Below are 18771 nucleotides of genomic sequence, written 5' to 3'. Positions count from 1 at the left end.
ACAAACCATTAAAGGCTGCAAGTATCTGTATATCTACAAAATGATATTAGATAATTCAAATACATTTGTACGCATAAAATACTAAAATGCACCTGTTTATGAGCTGCATTTCCATAAAGTAGAACTGATACCAAACGCTGCATCAGGCTCATCTTCTGGTTTCGTTTCTTCAATAGCAGAGAAATGACAAACCCTAAGAAAGCCTTATCACTTTTAGGCAAGATTGATCTTAGCAACCCAAGTAACACTGGAACCCTATGCTGAAACTCTGACCACAGTGCCTCCCAGCTAAACGACTTGAGCATGCCATTGCTTTGCTGTAGTATAGACTTATTGGAAGTAGAGCAAATATTATTGAATTCTACTCTAATCTGTCTCGAAATAGTTCTTAGGATATATCTGCTTAACCCACTACCAGGATTTAGCATACCACTTGCACTTGTTCGGTAGCATCTGCGAGCATAAGATGAAATTATCCGTGCTCTGAGTGGAGTTTTGATGTTATAATTACGGGTCTTTCCATCTTTCCTTATCTTGACCTGCATTGCATCAACAAGAACACAATTATATGCCTGTAGTACATTAGTATATAGATTACTAACAGAAACTTTAGCTTGTGAGTCAGAGACAGAGTTAGCTAGAGTACTTGCAGATGAGGTAGCTGTAGTTGCTATTGGAGTTGATATCATATTAGTTACCATTGGCATTGAGTCATTTGTGCAGCTGATTGTACCTCTAGTCACTGTCTCATAGTGTGTATCATCATCAATTCTAGCAGCTTCACCAGCCTATGTTATAAGGTAAGCCAAACTTATTACTATAGCTAACTACATTAATATCATGGCATTTGAACGTACTGGTTGATCACAAATTTGAGTATCCAACCTCAATCTCTTTCTAGCAGGTGGTACAGCACTATAAGAGTAGCACTGGTACAAGTCAGGTTTAGCTTTCCATTAATATCTGCTATTGCACTATTTAAATCTTCTTCACTCTACAATTGACTGGCATAAACACAAGTTAAGCGAATATAAAAAACTCACTCCTACTGCTTTAAACAAAAGATCTTTACAAGCACCACACAAATAAGCATTGGGGTTCCTAAACTGTGCTAAACGAAAAGGCGTTAATGAGCCAGTGCATGCCACTGCTCGGCTTAAAAAGCGGTTTTCACGAGCACAGCAAGGACCATGCAGTTTTCTTCTGTCCCTCTTTTCTCTGGTACTTTCCACAGAGACCAGACAAAGCACACACACAGCAGCCATTCATCTAGTGATTATTAATACTCCCGCCTTCAGCCCTGCCTGTCCGGCAGTGCCGAACTTGATGTGATAATCGAACTGTTAATAATTTCGCTCACAGCCACACGTGTCTTATAGTGCAAAAGGAAGTATACGTTTCATGACGACAACTAATTAAACACCCCGAGCACTAGCTTGGGGTGTGAAAACAAGTTTGCCTATTGATTCTGGACCAGACCCTATTTCGCAGTAGGCGCTTATAATCTCTAATCGATAAGCGCCGTGACGGAGAAATAGCGGTCTGGCCACGCGAGACTACTTCAAGACATGGTTATAAGTTTTGCAACAGCCAATTAATCATAAACCTTTCTCCGCAATCGATCATGACGCAAATTATATAGTAGTGGCGTTCAATGTCGAGATATAGTTTTCAGAAACCATTTAGCTAGCTGCGTAGCATCACCATATAACTATACATACGAGAATGAGGGGCTGATTTGACGCAAGTTAATTGGTATAGACTGGTAATTAATTTTAATTAATTTGCTAATTAGCTATAGTTTAAACACTTTAACAATCATGTTTGAGACTGCATGGCCAAGCTGGTATAGTGATCAATATAGTTTAGTCCTTTATTAGGTAGGCAGCCCAGCTGGTTTGCCTATAGGATGTAAAATCAACAATATTACAGTCACATATTATGCAATCAATAAGTTGGGTGTCTGGATTCAGTGGAATGCATGGAATGGTGGACTGGAATGGTGGAATGGAATGGAATGGTGGACTGGAATGGTGGAATGGAATGGAATGGAATGGAATGGTGGACTGGAATGGTGGAATGGAATGGAATGGTGGAATGGAGCAGTACTTTGGTTATTTCAATTGGTGGTCACCTCTTTATAAAGACCACCTTCTAACAAAGACCACCTCTTTATAAAGACCGTTTTAATGTTTAAAATGCTGCTATCTTGTTGTTTTAGAGTGTATCCCCATAGAATGGTCTTATTGATCAGTTGTGCACCACATGCCTAGAAAAGTCAGTGATATCTGATTTGTAATACAGCAATATACCTCATGCGAAAACAGTTTGGCTGTATAAAAGTGATATCCCCAACAAACTAAAAGTAACTGACAACTAAAGGAGCTGTTATATAGGCCAAAAAATACTGACAAATAACTCACTATAATTTATAAAAATTTGGTCCTTTATCACTGACTTGTACAGTCTTGCTGCATTCCTAATTAATTCATTGTAACTCTAACTGGCTAGTAATTTAGCCGCCTTTTTTCTCCTCTACAATGCCAAACTATTGAGTAATTTATTAGCATATTACATGCATTTACTGGGAATTAATTAGGAATACAGTCATGCAGACTGCATGCACAAGTCAATGATAAAGGACCAAGATTATTGTAAATTACACTTAGTTGCCAGTGTATATTAACATTCATTTCTTGGCCTCACCAGATATTGGCTCTTTTAGTTGCCAGTTGCTTTTAGTTTCGTGGACACATATATTTTTTTGTATAGCCAAGCTGTTTTTGTATGGGGTATATAGCTATTACTGTATTGTATCATAAATCAGATATCACTGCATGTCTTTACACGTGGCACACAATTCATCAATATGACTGTCTTATAGGGCTCTAAAACAACAATTCAGATATTAAAGTAAAACGCCAGTCTTAAGAGGTGGTCTTTGTTAGAAAGTATAGTCTTGTTAAAGAGGTGACCACTAATTGAAATTACCTAAGTACCGTTCCATTCCATTCCATGCACTATTCCATTCCATTATTCCATTCCATTCCACCATTCCATTCCACTGAATCCAGATGCCCCAATAAGTTACATTATTATTATTATTATTTTATTAGTATTAGCGCTTTACAGTGACCAGCACTGAAGGTCTGACAGCAACATGTGCTGTAGCCTTAGGATAACCTCGCTAACCTAATTTCAAGGACTTAGACCTAGTGACTTGACTTACTGACTGATAAGGTGTAACAGAAAAGGGGCCAAAGTAAGGGGAAAAAAATCCCTCCAACCCCAGATAGATGGCAAAAAGTGAAAACAGGGGAGAGGGGGGGTTAGCTATCCTAGTCCAGCCCATTTTTACATATATATGGACAGTGATTGTGAGATAGATCATAACTAGAATGTAAAACCAGACCCCATCAATATCATTCACATCTATTGTGTGCTTCAACCTCCATGCTCCAAGTAAATTTCATTGCCAATGTAAGTTATGTTGGCCCCCACTCTTTGGTCTGTAATTCCCTCTATAGTTTAAGTAATTTCTTAAGGACATTGATTCTCGATTCTGCTACTATATGCACAACTTTGAGGTGAAATAGCTCAGTACATATATCAAATAACTTGAAGACTGGAATGACAGGATCAAGCTGATTAGCTATTATAGTGATAACGTTAGCTATTTGGGGAATAATAAGTAACTATTATAGCTAGTTAGGTTTTGTCTACATGCATGTACAGAGTTGTACCATGTGGGCAATTGCATGTGCATGGATTGCCTTAACGTATTATAATATTACAGGTAGCTATGATATTGTGAGTGGAGGTATAGACAAATGTACATGCTAGTCATACAGTCAAATTTGCTAATCAAAACTGTTAGGCCAAGGAGAGCATTCAACACAGTAAAATCTAAATGAAGAAGCTTCAGGGTTTTTTGTACTGATTTTTTAGAGCATTTTATAATTATGTACCCATTCATCACAGCTGTCATGAGCAAGACTCTCGTCAGAATGTCCACACATGCAATGGTCAGTAAGATTAACTGAAGATTGCAAAACAATTACAGTATGTACAACATATTATTTTTAATCATACCAGAATTTGCAAGTAATGCTAAGGCTATGTCTTGGGTATATCTACCCTCAACATTTCACCCTCATTGATTTCATTAAAATTTAGAAGTTGTTCTGCAATCTATGTATAGGGAATTAAATATACATACAAGATAACTTTTCTTTTTATACTGAACTGTATATCATATAGTTATGAGCTTTAAGATCAGGACTTACAGCCCGGCTTTTGCCTTTCATGTAATCCTGTATTAATATTATTATACACTTTTACAAGCTATGAGAAGGGCCAACCAATTCCAAACAGCAAATTATATAGGAATGGACAATTATATGAATCTAAATAATCACGTGAGCTATATACAAAAGCAAATACAAAAATCGATAAATTACATATTATTTAATTTAAATTGATGAATTTCCGTGACAATGTGGTCTGGTATTGTAATTTGTTCCATTTGGATACAGTGTGAGGGAAAAAGGAGCTCTGAAATGTGTTTTTGTGGCAATGAAATGGAATAAATTTGTAACTGTTATATATATATATAATTAGTTCCTTATGATTGATCATGTAGTCTTTCCACCACAAACTGTGAGAAGGATCTTGGAGTCTAGATAACTTCCACCTTGCACCTGAGTGGTCAATATCAGGAGTTATATATATGTTCACTACTACTATAGCATTGCAACTATCAAAGTATTACAACAGATTCATTTAGCTAACATCCTTTATAAAGTATATATCCAACACATTGGTATGGAATATAGCTACTGCATTAAGGCTTGGAGTCCAGGATACAGACACAGGGGAGTATCTAGGATTTCCCTGGGGGTATTAAGCTAGGGAAATCTATAATTGGGGCTGGGATAAAAATATGGCAACTGGTTGATGCAATTAGTAGTGCAGTGTGAGAAGCACACTAGCATGAGGAGCATGCTTTATCTAGGAACAGAAAAATTAGCTTTCTGAGATCAAAAGTATGGTGAGTCACTTTAACAACAGTGATTTCAGGCAATGTGTGACTATGCATGTTGACTGTAGAATTTAGCAGATGATGTAAGATTGTCTTGTCGCTTTTGCTCTGCCATTTCAAGAGACATCATAATAATTTGACAATTACACGTGCAATATAATTATAAGGGGTCAGGAGTCTAGTCTCAGGGTTACCAAGTTACTAAAAAGTAATAATAACTGGAGCCCTGGCAAGACAAAAAAATAAATCGTAGTTACTTATAAAACTAAATAATTAAAGCTACATGGCATATTAACAGACAACTAACTACATCCCATGATGCTGAAGCCTGATAGTTAAATATCTTGTACAAACAGGAGATGGCAACCCAAGCTGCCTGCTGAAGTATGCAACATATTGTACACTTCAGAAGATGGCATACATTTCTAAGCTTTGTAATGGTCGCTGGCATGAAATTTGGCCTAGACAGCCTGCCACATGCACAAGATCAAGTAAAACTCTAGCATGTTGAAGGTCAAGCAGCAATGAACCGTAGCGATCTTCTTTACAGTTCCTTGTGGCCTAAAAGTGATGCTGAGTATTAGTAATCACAGAGAGCTCTAATAGCTATAGCATGATGGAATTTGTGGAAACTAGCAGAGATCAGGTCTGTTTAAAGTAGATGTGACAATAGTACTTGGGGGACTAACACGTGCCTGGTGGCCAGGAAGATAAAGTTTATAACATGGTGGTAAATACAGTTGTGAACAAGAACCTGCAAAACAGAGTCATGATGCTGTATCTTTCTTGATCAAATGCAATGGAGCAACCAGCTAGTTAAAATATGGTTGGTTGTAGGTTGAGTGGAGTACACATACTAGACTAACGATTATATTCCAGCAAGCCACATACATGTACATTCAAAGGTGTTGGTAAGGTGTCCAACTGGCTTACAATAAGAAAGAAAGTTGCTTTTCGGGTAAACCATAGATCAGTTTTTTTCCACAGAGAAAATATTATTTTGCTCTATATAGAGTAACTATACCCAGAAATTTATTCTGTATAGTCAATGGTTTAAGTGTAGAATTCCAATAATAACGTAAACTGCTATATATACAAGCCTTGCTCTTAAAAGTATATAAATGGATACTAGAAACTGATGTTTTATCAGCAGTGGGTCTAGGAGTTGGTCTTTGTCCTTCATAGTTTATGATAGATGTTTCACTAAAGTAGTTGACTGTTCTATTAGAGTATTTCGATGGCTATCATTTTTTAGCAATTTTACAAATTATCTGTTCTTGATGATTCCTAGAAGAAATTAGCTCTTCTTTTCTCACTCTTTCCATGTTTTCATTACCCATGTGTGCTTTAGATGCAACTATACACCTGTACTGTAGCGTCTACTATCTTTTTAGCTAGCATAATATAGTAGGGGTGCCCCCATGCATCCCCCCTACAATTAGTACTCATAAAGTATTTTCCCTGTCACCAATCAATTTTACAAGAGGACATGGTTTTGAACTTTCTAAACACAGATCCAAGTTCCTTGTATAAGATCAAAGTTTTTATTGACCATATAATCAATGGAATTCTTACCCTGTGATGTAATGGAATTCTTTAGCCTATGATGTAATTGATGCCCCATCAGTTAATGACTTTAAGAACAAATTGGAATATGTTTTGGGCAGAAATTGGATAGGGACATAACAAGAGGCCAATGGCCTATTAACTTAGTTAATTAATATTGTACTACGGTAACTTTTTTGTTTTCCATTAAATTAATAAATAACTAAATTTGAGTCGTGCAATAATAAACTACTCTCCATCTACATAACAGCTTTATGTTGAAGAACCACGGATGGTCACCAGTTACAAAGGGACTGCTATGATTAGTCAAGAAATCAGAAAAATGCATCTGAGACTCCAGAGTTGTGGAAAAGGTCAAGGACAGCCAAAATATATGCTGAGGAATTCCGGTTTACGTTGGAAAACATGTTCCAAACTAAATAAGAAGCCAAAATTTTAAGATGTGGCAAGTTTTTTTCTCAAAACACAGCAAATTTTCTGTGATGTTCCAAAATTTACCCTTATGTTAGAAGCATGGTTCCTACACGTGTAGGGCAACATTAAGAAATTTTGTAGGAAATATTCCCACACATGACAACATTATGTAGAAATTATTCCTACATTTGTAAGAACAATTCCTACACTTGTAGGAATTATCCCTACACTGCAAGAAGATGTATTACACTATGTGCCATGTGTAGGAATCTTTCTTACAAAATTCAACTGTGTGGGAATATTTCCTACAAAATTGTGCGAAAAATCTCAATATAGCTCTACACATGTAGGAACCAAGCTTCCTACACAAGTGTAAAATTCCTTTCAGCACCTTACCCCAAATTACGATTTTTGGAATATGTTGGAAGGTACTAGCACAACAAATGGTATGTATTTTGTGTACTGAGGCAAGTACATTAGTGGATCATATTACAGTGGATGAATATTGTACTGAATGGAATATACATCATGACAGTTGTGTTGGTGTGTACTGTGTGTTTTGTATTAGAGATGCACTGATAACATTTTTACCAGCCGATCTGGTACTGATACATTTTTGGTGGAAAGTTAGCTAATACCTGGCCAATGCTGATACTTTGTCATTGAGCCATTATTTACAAGAAACAGCCAGTATCTTTATTTACAATAAGTCTTATAGCACTGCTTGTTAGTTTTGTGGTCATCATGAAGTGAATTATGATGATCAATGATCAAGTATGGCTTCAATGAATCTAACTGTACTAGCAATCGTGATCACTGTTTCTTTCATGTAATTCATAATTATTATGTGACCAGATTTGTGAAAAGGGGTCTTCCATACACATCCAATCTATGAATGTGTAAGATCATAACTTGTTCTGCAAGAAACATACAGACATGAAATTTTCTCCAAGAAATGTTGGTGCTCACTACTGAACAAATTTCAAGTAAATAACATTTTCTAATCTGAGTTATGAACTGTCAAAGTTGGTAAATTGGATGTGTGTGGAAGATCCCCTTTCACAAATTGATTGGTCATGCAGGTCCAAAGTCAGTGTGGTAATGTATGCTTAACTGACAGTCATGTGGTACCATATATGGTGGTACTCACCAAGTATGACAATTAAGGGCCAAATATTTATTACCCAAACAGTAAAGTAAACATTGTGGGAATGGATAAATAACAAATCTGGCCTGCTATAAGAGTTTAGTTTGCTACTTACCCATTATTTGAATTTTATTGCAGGATACAATATGATTGAACCTTGAAGCTCCTCAATACTATCAGGAAATCATCTTGTAGTTCATGGCAGAACAATTAAAGTTGTGAGTTCATCCATTCCTGGCTCCAATTCTCTACTTAATACCATACCTGTTTCACTGTCCATACAAAAGTCTCAATAGTAGCAGTGAAATTTATCTCGTATTTCACTGGTAGCAATGAAAAAGTTGTAATTGCAATTTCATTGGCTAGAATTTATGTTAACAATGTAGTGCCAATTAGTGTTGACACGTGTTTAGTACATAGTGACAAGTTGCATACATGGCAAGCTAATGCACAGCATGCGTATATGCAGCGAGTATGGTATTAACTGGGAATAGCATGGATATAGCAGTGAAATTTGGGATAAATACCACTCTTGTATTGGAAATGGTAAATTTCACGAGGCGAATCCCCACTTCCAATACAACACCCGTGGTATTTATCCCAAATTTCACTGCTACCCATGCTATTACTAGTACAAATCAGTGTTATTGCACTTGACCAATAACCAATTTAAAGTAATTAAATTGGTCAGGTGGCTCTTAACCAACTCAGTTATGCCAACATTGTACCACATGTATACACATTGTGCATTAAATTACATTGCTTAATACCATACCTGTTTCACTGCCCATACAAAAGTCCCAATACCAGCAGTGGAATTAATCCTAAATTTCACTGCTATCAGTGAAAAGTTGTCATTGGCTAGAGTATGTACTATGTAGCACAGTTGTTTAGCAACTGTTGCTAAGGTATGGTTACTATTAGGGCTGTGCGATAATGGCGATAACATGATTATCGTGATATCTATGTGATTATCGGGATAAAGATAATGAATTTTCTATTATCGATAATTTAAGATAATAGTAAATCTATTGTATATTAAAGCAGGCATATGGTAGTCTTGTGAGTATAAGGTCACAACCGGCTGTGGTAATTCTGAAAAGGGTGATTTTTGCAAGAGATACTAGCCTTAAACATTTATTATTAGGCGCAATTGTGCTTGTAAAAGTACTCAATAGCAATATTTAAATATCGAGATAATATCGTTTATCGTGATAAAATGAATTTTGTTATCGAAACTTATCGAGATATAGGTTTTTCCATTATCGCACAGCCCTATAGCTAGTTACTATGGACCAAAATGGTTATTACCTTAGAAACAGTCTGCATGGCAATGGTTGCTAAGGACACCATGTTGGTGGTTGCCTAGCAACAGTTGCTATGGGCTATTTTGATTTGATTTTGAGCCATGGCAACCAAAGTATAAGCATGGTATTAACTTGGAATAGCATGGGTCGCAGTGAAATTTGGGATAAATACCACTCTTATTGCATTGAAAATGGAAATTTCACTTGGCTTCACCTCGTGAAATTTTACCCATTTTCAATGCAACACTCATACTATGCTATTACTAATACAGATATCCCAGGCCATGTATCATATATCTTGTTTGTAATATATTATGGAGATGGAGCAAGCAGCTAGGCCTTTCATCACTGCCATGAAGCATCCGTAGCTGCTGGTTTAGTGTGAAATCATTAATTATATACTTGCAGGTAATTCAACTAAAGTTTTAGTGTATGTGCCTCTATTGAATTGTCTGGTGAGACTATCTATATCCAGCAACAAATACAATTAACAGTTATGACATCACTAGTAAATTCAAAGTAATGGCTTAAATTATGTTAGTACAGTGCAAGCCTTTAAAATCTCAGTCACAATTACTGTCTTTCTTGTGTGGAAGTATCAATGCCAACTAATTTATCAAAGTTTTGTTATATATAAACATTATCCATGCAAATAACCGTATAGTTTAGAACCCTTGGAATCTGCATGGATTGTACTTCGTACATTTGCTGTGTTAAAGTTGTATGCATGAACTCTCTAGATGTTTGTATAATCTTCTCTTTGAATTGTCATTGTTAATATCGTGAAAAGCAGACACACATGTGTTTTCACAGAAAATTTAGCATCATGTGGATGGCATTAACAACTCTGCATTTGTGTGCTGTGCTTCCGCAGATGTACCAATATATACCACTATATCAGATATAGAAGCAAAATCTAACACCTTACTATCTCGGTCAACCTGTATAAGCTTGAAACCCGTATGTGTTTTACAATCTTGACTAAATCTGAACAAATACTCTTAATTTCCTGATTAGTTAATCTAATAAGATGCCTGAGAGTTGAAATTGAAAGTGTTCTACATACTTGGTAGCCTATAAGTATTCAGGCACTAAAGTGTGAAGGATATGAAAAAAAACAGTCATAATGAATGAAATGTTACAATTGAACTTTATGACAATGTTCTGTATAGCTATATACATATATACATGGTTGCCTTCAGTGTTGGGGTAGTCACTTCCTAAAAGCACGTAACTTGTTACTTTCTAAATGTATACTATTACTAACTATTTAGTTACAGTTACTCATAAAATAAAGTAATTATAATTGTGTGCACAGTCTTAAGCTATCACATTCATTAATTTGAGGTGGACTTTGTTACGGCTTCTTTACTTAGTTGTGGCTAGGTGGATTAGTAACGAGATTAGATGCAATAAAATTACTTAACATTTGAGTCATTATTGTAACTTCATTACTTAGGTAACATGTTACATTTGTACGTAAGTTATATTACTAGTTTTTATAGCATATTTCACCATATTACTTGGTTACTATAATCAGAACATGATAATATTACATAACACATTTTATGTGTCATCCCCGACACTGGTTGCCTGAAATATCCTCTTTCGATTGACTGAACATTTGATGATTGTAAGTTACAGCTTTACCTGCATACAGAATATTATTAAAGTAATATATAGAATTATATTTATCTGTAGCTACTAAAATGTGGTTCTATACAAAATTTCATTAGTTTGAGGACTTTAACTGTTCTAAACAAAATGCATCATCCAGTACAGTAATTCATGTGCAAAATGTATCATTCACATCACACGACTTACAGAATTAAGGTTGCCTTCACTTAATTATAGTCATCAGCGTGGTGACATGATACTTCTATATCAGATATTTAATAATTTATTGGATACCAATGTAAATGATTTTTTCACACAGTCACCAGGAATTATCATTTAAAAATTTACAAGTACCATTCTTCTTGTTTGCTACGAAGTAACTTTTTTCTCATTGTGTAGTGAACTCTTGGAACAGTTTACCGCAGCATATTATTGAGGCACGCTCATTGAATGACTTCAAGTCAAAGCTGGATATGCATTGGACTAATAATATGTATCTTTTTCTATCATGATTTGGTGTACAGGCTATTTTAGCCTCTCTGCCAAAAATAAAAATAAATAAAGTATACCAGTTAGCCTGTGTATTGCAAGAAGCCACCATGTCAGTTTTTGCACTTAACTGTACTTCTGCTGTACTTGTATACTATAGGGATGGAGTGATGCCTGAAATGTTTGGCTCTCAATATTACTAAACTATAAGTGGTTGAAACTAATGCATGCCACACAGTAATGACTTTATAGCTTTTTTTGATTTTCAAATGTTTTGGCTGCTTTGCATGAGTAACTAAAAATGCACTGAGAAACTGATCCCCACCCTATATTAATATCAGGACACCATAAATGCACCCACCACTTCAAGAAACAATTGAAAGATCACCTCTTAAACAGATCACCTCTTAAACAGACCACCTCACCCAATACACACAACTATACCACAAAATGTTATTAGTGGCCATGGTACACTGGTATGGCAGCAGCAGTCAACTGTTCATGTGACTGTAAGGGTCTGGAGAACATAGCATACACATGCATGTGTTGTAAAATCCTTTAAACATTATGACAGAACTTTCAGCATAACCCTTATCCTTTGAAAAGCCATTTTATTCTTATAATATGAATGTGCTGGTATTGACGACATGACAACTGAAAAACTAAAGGATTCTTCATTCCAATTATAATTAGCTAGTCATTTTCCCAGCCTGCAAAAGTCATGCATGCTTAGTTCCTATTTTCATGCATAAGTTTGGACACTGTCAGACTAGTACAGCAAAGTCTACTACATATATCCTCACGAGTATCGCATGATTATCTTATGATAACCCTTATCCACATGTAGAACAAACTCATGACAAGCTATCATTAAATGCATGCAGTCAGGAAACTCAGCTAGTATACCTGTAGAGGCAGAAATTCAATGTCAGGTTACTCAAGCACCTCCTCAACACACAAAACACCGGCACCACATGTACACCAATACAACCACCATACATATATTCCCATGCAGTACAATTTTCACCTGCTAATATAACATAGCTATATATCATCCACTAATGTATCTATCTCAGTACTAGAGTACACTGTACACAGGCACATACCATTTGCTGTGCTATATATACCAGTGATTCATTCCAGCTTAAACAGTCCACCATGCAAACAGGAGTTCTTCATAGTGTAGCTATAGTTAGGCTTTTTTTCCACAACCCTGTAGTCTCTGATGTTAACACTTTCTGCCTTCTTGACTATAACTAGTAGTCCCTTTGTAATTTGTGACCACCCGTAGTTCCACCATTCTTCACATAAAATTGTAGACATATTCCCTTAAGAGTAGTCTATTACTGCATATATAGTTGTAGCTAGTTCAGTACTGTAGTTGTAATTGCTGTACGTATACCCAGGCTGTGGGCAGCTTGCCCACAGACTGTTAACTATGATGCAGACTTGCTGCATTATAGTTACTGAAAGCCTTTAACTGGTGTACGTGGTGCTTCCCAAAACTTTACATACCGCATACAAAACTAGGTAGCTACATAGACTACATTACATACTAAAAAGCACACAAACAATATATAGAAAAATATTTAGCTACCACCAGCAACAACACGAATACACTTTATCACGTGACATGATCGCACTTGCGTTCATCCGTTGTTGTTATCTTTGGTTACAATTGTACTCAAGAGTGGTCAGTTATCTTCAATCATCGCCCGTCAATCATTGATTCGGTGGCTTCATTGCTACTTCGTTGCTAGGCGTTACTCAGTAGTGGTTTACACTAACGAGATTAATAACTACGTTACTTGTTGTGACGCATTACATTTGTAAGTCAAGTAACTTGGAGTTGTATTACTTGTAACGTAACCGCTCAAACCTGAATTTGACATTTTCAGCAATGGCAGAGGAGCTACAAGACTCTGATGATGGCGGTGGCACTAATGCAAGCATGAAGGTTAAAAAGAAAGCAACGTTCTACCAATGGAATCTTAGGCACTACTTCACCGTGGTGGAAGAAGGTGATAAAAACATGCGAGTTCGGTGTAAGTTGTGTGCACCAAGCAACAAAACACTCTCTAGCGCTCGTAGTACTACTGCAAACCTTAGGAAGCATTTGAATAAAGTACATCAGACGACGCCACTCTCGACGCCACTAGTACCATTCACACCAGATAAGACTAGGAAACGGAAATTGGACGGTGATGATGATGATGAACAACAAACCCAAACAAAGAGGCAGTGTACACTGCCATCAATGAGTAAACTTACTCCATCTTGGTTGCGAGGTTTGGTTGCTGAATATATCGTTGAAGACATGTTGCCACTATCAACCGTAGAGTCTCCAGCCTTTAATAAATTGGTGCGTGGTATATCTTCAAGCAATGTGCAATTGTCAGACAGAAAATCTTTCACTGTGTTCTTGGAAGAGGCCTATGACTCTATGATAGCAAAAGTAATGGGTGCATTGGAAACGGTGGAAACAGTATGCACAACTGCAGATGTGTGGACAGCTAACAGAAGAAGTTACCTAGGGATGACCGTGCACTGGATAGATCCCAGTACATTGAAACGCCACAAAGCTGCTATTGCTTGTACACGAGTCATGGGTCATCACATATATGGCATTCTTACATCTAAAATTGAAAGTGCCCATGAGTCCTTTGGGCTTTCTGGTAAAGTAAGTGCCACAGTTACCAACAATGGGTTTAATTTCGCCAAAGCTTTTACCACTTTTGTGCATCCAATTCCAGATGTTTCCCTTGCACTAGAACCATCAGATACTGCAGAAGATCAAGATGACATTGAGCTTAAAGAGGGAGTGACTTTTTTAGATGTGGCAGAGTTTATGGTGCCCGATCAACTGGATACACAAGATTATTTAATACAAATTGAGAATGGATTACCACCTCACCAGAAATGTGCAGCTTACACTCTCAACTTAATTGCCAGTACCGATGTCGACAAATTCCTTTCATCATCTCCAGCATCTAGGAGCCTATACAGTAGCGCTTTTGGTAAATGTATGGCTCTTTGGAACAGGATCAGTCGTTTGACTGTTGCTTCAAGTCAACTGCAAGACAAATTAAAAGGAAAGCTTTTAGTTCCTTCTCCGACTCGTTGGAACACTTGTTATGATGCCATAGAAAGGATGGTTGAGAATTCTCTTGCAGATTTAAATGATTTATGTGCTGAGCTTGACTTTAATGAGGGAGAGATCATGTTTTTGAAAGAATACTGTACTGTGCTGAAGCCACTGTCACGAGGATTGGATATACTCCAAGATGAAGATAACTGTTACTATGGTACCTTGCTACCAACGCTAGAAACCATAATCAAGAAAATTAAGGCAAAGAAGTCTGAGCTTTCAGCAACAATAGTTGGACTTGTTGATACCATAAATGGTGCAATCAGGCAACGCTTTAGTGCACAATTTGACAGCCATGATGCAATCATCGCAGCTGTAGCTTCACCAAAGTTTAAACTGAGATGGGTGGAAGCACAGGAGACAAGGGATCAGTACAAACAAATGCTGCTTGATGAAATGCGACTTCTTAGGAATGATGAATTTCAGGTGGAAGAGGTCAGCTCAAAATCCCAAGAAAAAGAGAAGAAGAAAGACTTCTATGAATTTGACACTGATGATGAAACCTCAGTAGATGTTGAAGCCACTGAATATCTCAGAGATGCAAAAAAGCTTGAATGCTTACAGAACTATCCAACTGTAAAGAAGGTATTTTTAAAGTACAATACAATACTTCCTTCAAGTGCTCCAGTAGAGCGTCTCTTCAGCTCAGGAGCACTTGTATTAACACCGAAACAAAATCAATTAACAGATGTATGGTTTGAGAGACTTATGGTCATGAGATTCAATGAAGACTTTATTGACTTTAAGTACTAACCGTAAATAGTGACTTAGGAATAGTTTCATCATGTAAGTGATTTATTTCTAAACAAGTATTTGTCAGTCATATTGAACATCATAATGAAACTTCTGGTCATTTTTGTGGGGGTCACTATAATATTATGCTTAAGTAGTACTAACCAAGTAATAGTAATACATTAGTAATGAATTACTTGTATGATTTCCCCACAACTGCACACTTCACATGGACCACATGTACATTTGATAATTTAGTATCTAGAAAATTTATTGCTCATTCAATTTTGATGCAGTCAACAACTCTCTAGACTAGGAGCTGTAGATGCATAGTTATGTAATTACAGAGATAAATGGTTGAATTGCCCTGGCTATATATATATATTAAACTTTGAACTTTGTGACTGTTCTATTAGAGTATCCCAAGTGTAGGTTAAACCACCTCAGGCTTTGCGCTTGACTATACATAGAGTGGCCTGCAGTTTGAATCCTGGGGTAAGAGGGTTTTTTTCCTTTTGTTTCCTATTGTTAGATACTGTAGGTTAAGTAGTGTTCGAGTCTCTAGTTCCTGTTTGTTAGGTTAGGTAGTCTGATGGCTGCAGTACATATAATGATCTTTTATGTTCAAAATAGAATTTAGTGAGTGCCCTTTTGAAATCCAGTCACAATTTTGTATGTTATTACTAGCTACACAATATCCTAGAGTATAGCTACAGGGGAGGATTTAGGTGCAGGTGTACTATAACCAAGATTTAAGCACCCCATCATATTTTTTTTCTAAAACAAGGGGAAGGAGTTTAAGATTAGTGAGATGTGGCAAAAAAATTAAACCTCAGGAGTGAGGCTTAAACTTAGAGCACAAAATACCTCGGAACAGCTACAACTCTCTAGACTGTAAGTGAGACTGTGTTTATACCTGTACAACACTGTTGATCAGGTATAAATGTATTCTCAATTTTAACTCTTCATCTTGACCTCTGGTCTGCCCTCGGCATCCCAGGTCACCATACTAAAATCTAAATTCTGTAGCATGCTACTTTTTGTGTGATATACACATAAATGTTTTCTGCAGGCATAAACAAAAAAAAACATAGGTGCAAAGATGTGATTGTTTACTAAAAAGGTACAAACATTGTTCCAGTTATGATTTTTGTGCTATAATAAAGGAATAGCCACTGGCATTGTTGATCACACCCCTGGATTCCAGTGGTTCATCAAAACTATCTGTGAGAAGAACATCAAAGCCAGCGTTTTGGTAATTTGTCTGTACATCTTGCAGTGTCAAAGGATAAGAGGAATAGTATCTGTTGCCTGCATACTCACACCAAGATATTTCTATAGCTGTCAGTGAAATGAAGAACCCTCTGGGAACTATCATGTCATAAATTTTCCTCAAACCAGTTGCATATTCTTCCAGTGAAGTAAAGCAGATTTCCAAACAGTGGTTACAGCTAATTATGTTCACAGGAGTTTTAACAGACGGAACTATTGTATCAGCTCTACAATCGCAGGGGAGAGAATCCTTTAGTAAACTACGCAGCTTTTCTTCACGTTTGATCACTGCATCGGGGCTGGTTTGACCTTCAAGTGTTTGGACAATATGCTTAAAGTATGTTGACCAATCATAAGCATTAGGATCCTTGTTCTTCCACATCAACACTTCATCCCGACAAGCCTTCACATAGTCAGAGTGGTAAATCTCAGCCACGTATGGTACAGCACTAATGAGGGGATAGATACATGGACCTCCTCCAAGCTCTAGTAGAACTGCAGTAGAATTATCCCATTCTTTATGATATGTCTGGTAGAAGTTATGGAAACATTTATTGATCCATGGATAAGCCATGGCTGAACATAAATTGGTTTCTGGTTTTTTATCAAACACATCTTTGGGATTCCGGGTAAGCAGATAGTACCTGGCATCATTGTAGCGATGTTCCATTGTATCAGTGGCGCTGTAACATAAATGATGTAATTAGTGCAGATAATAATAAATTACACTACAAAAATACTGAATAATTATAGCATGCAGAAAAGTTCAGATTAGGCAAACCAATAGGTCCCAGTTTCTGTAATTAAAAATCCTGTATGAGCAGGAGAATCTTATAGTATTCTTTGTCGCTTCACAAGCATTGGCTACTTGGGCAATGGTATGTTATAATCAATTCAATAGCTATAGACTCATGGGGACTTTGGCGAGATGATATTCTGCTTGCACCCCTGTGGAACCCACCCTAATAGCCTCCTTTCAAGGTTAAGAATTTTTGTATATTCCTTTGTGCAAATCATGCATCAGTCACATGCACTAGCTATGTGCGTAATTAATGCAACCATCGTTTGTCTGTATAGTCACGTGGTTCATATGCATGCGCCCTGTGGTTTGAGGGCCAGACACTAATTTATGCCTACGCCGGAATAGCTATGCAGGCCGGTGCCACCCTTCTGTAATGCGGTCAAAGGTAGCTAATTTTCAGTTATCAAGTTGCTAGCTACGCGCATGAATGCAACAGCCTCCTAGCTCAGTATAGTAGAGAGTTATATGCTTTCTCTTGCTGCGATTCATATTGCATCATTTGGCATAAGGGAGCCGCGTTGAAATTTTCATTAATGTGCACATACGTATAACACTGATTCTGTCTGTCGCATAGCTAGCTAGCTACAGTTTTTGCGCACGGATTAGCTGTGAAGAACATGCAGCATGGTAGCTAGCTAAATTCGAACGCGATCGAAAAGCATTACATGTGCATGCACGCCATTGGTAAAGCCAATGTAGCTATCAAAACTTTCCTTAAGCTAGTAGCAACGCGCGACATTGAGCCAGCCACGCCTCTAGTTTGCTAGCCAAGACCTAATGCCAAATTAGCGATAGAGATATGGCAAACAATTACTATAGCTCTAGCTAGCTGCATCTATAAGTATGCAATATACACCCACAGTTACCTGGATTGAGGTGATGAGAACAGACGAAAGTAGCTCAGAAGTGACGCCATTCGACCGCTAGAACACTTTATCAATCCTGACTGGGACAACATAGTTACCATTTGTTTGAAAGCCACTGCCTTTCGTGCACAATTAGCTACCTATTTCCAAAATGCAAACCACAATCTTTGTATTATATAGTTTTGACAACTCCCCAAATATTGTAAACCCCGCAAAAAATCTCTTAGCTAGCTACTTTCCATTTAGTGCGCATATATGCAATAGTACCACTGCATGCAAGCGCCATAATTACATTAAGAGAATAATCAGCTTTACAAAATTTATATACGTATGAATATGTCCATGCATGTACTGTTATAGGGTACCGTAT

General features: G+C 37.0%; 2 protein-coding genes across 2 annotated transcripts; one reads left to right on the top strand and one right to left on the bottom strand.

Moving 5' to 3' along the window:
- Positions 1-13481: 13481 nt before the first annotated feature.
- Positions 13482-15482, top strand: LOC136259231 (zinc finger BED domain-containing protein 4-like). The gene has a single exon (XM_066052718.1). The coding sequence runs from the start codon at positions 13482-13484 to the stop codon at positions 15480-15482; it is 2001 nt and encodes a 666-aa protein (XP_065908790.1).
- A 1120-nt stretch (positions 15483-16602) lies between these two features.
- Positions 16603-18451, bottom strand: LOC136259230 (nicotinamide N-methyltransferase-like). Its single transcript, XM_066052717.1, has 2 exons — positions 18402-18451; positions 16603-17416 (listed from the first exon to the last, which is right to left on the bottom strand). Exons 1-2 carry the CDS (start codon positions 18449-18451, stop codon positions 16603-16605), a joined length of 864 nt encoding a protein of 287 aa, XP_065908789.1.
- Positions 18452-18771: the final 320 nt, after the last annotated feature.

This window comes from Dysidea avara, chromosome 6, assembly GCF_963678975.1.
Source record: "Dysidea avara chromosome 6, odDysAvar1.4, whole genome shotgun sequence".
Lineage (NCBI taxonomy): Eukaryota > Metazoa > Porifera > Demospongiae > Dictyoceratida > Dysideidae > Dysidea > Dysidea avara.
The sequence above is the reverse complement of the archived record's forward strand: the minus strand, read 5'-3'. Positions and strand labels throughout refer to the sequence as shown.

Bases quoted from the DNA above. Each gene is read 5' to 3' on its own strand.
- LOC136259230 (XM_066052717.1), bottom strand. From the start codon at position 18,451: ATGGCGTCACTTCTGAGCTACTTTCGTCTGTTCTCATCACCTCAATCC. The intron at 17,417-18,401 runs GTAACTGTGGGT...TTTATGTTACAG, and splicing joins TTCTCATCACCTCAATCCAG to CGCCACTGATACAATGGAAC.
- LOC136259231 (XM_066052718.1), top strand. From the start codon at position 13,482: ATGGCAGAGGAGCTACAAGACTCTGATGATGGCGGTGGCACTAATGCA.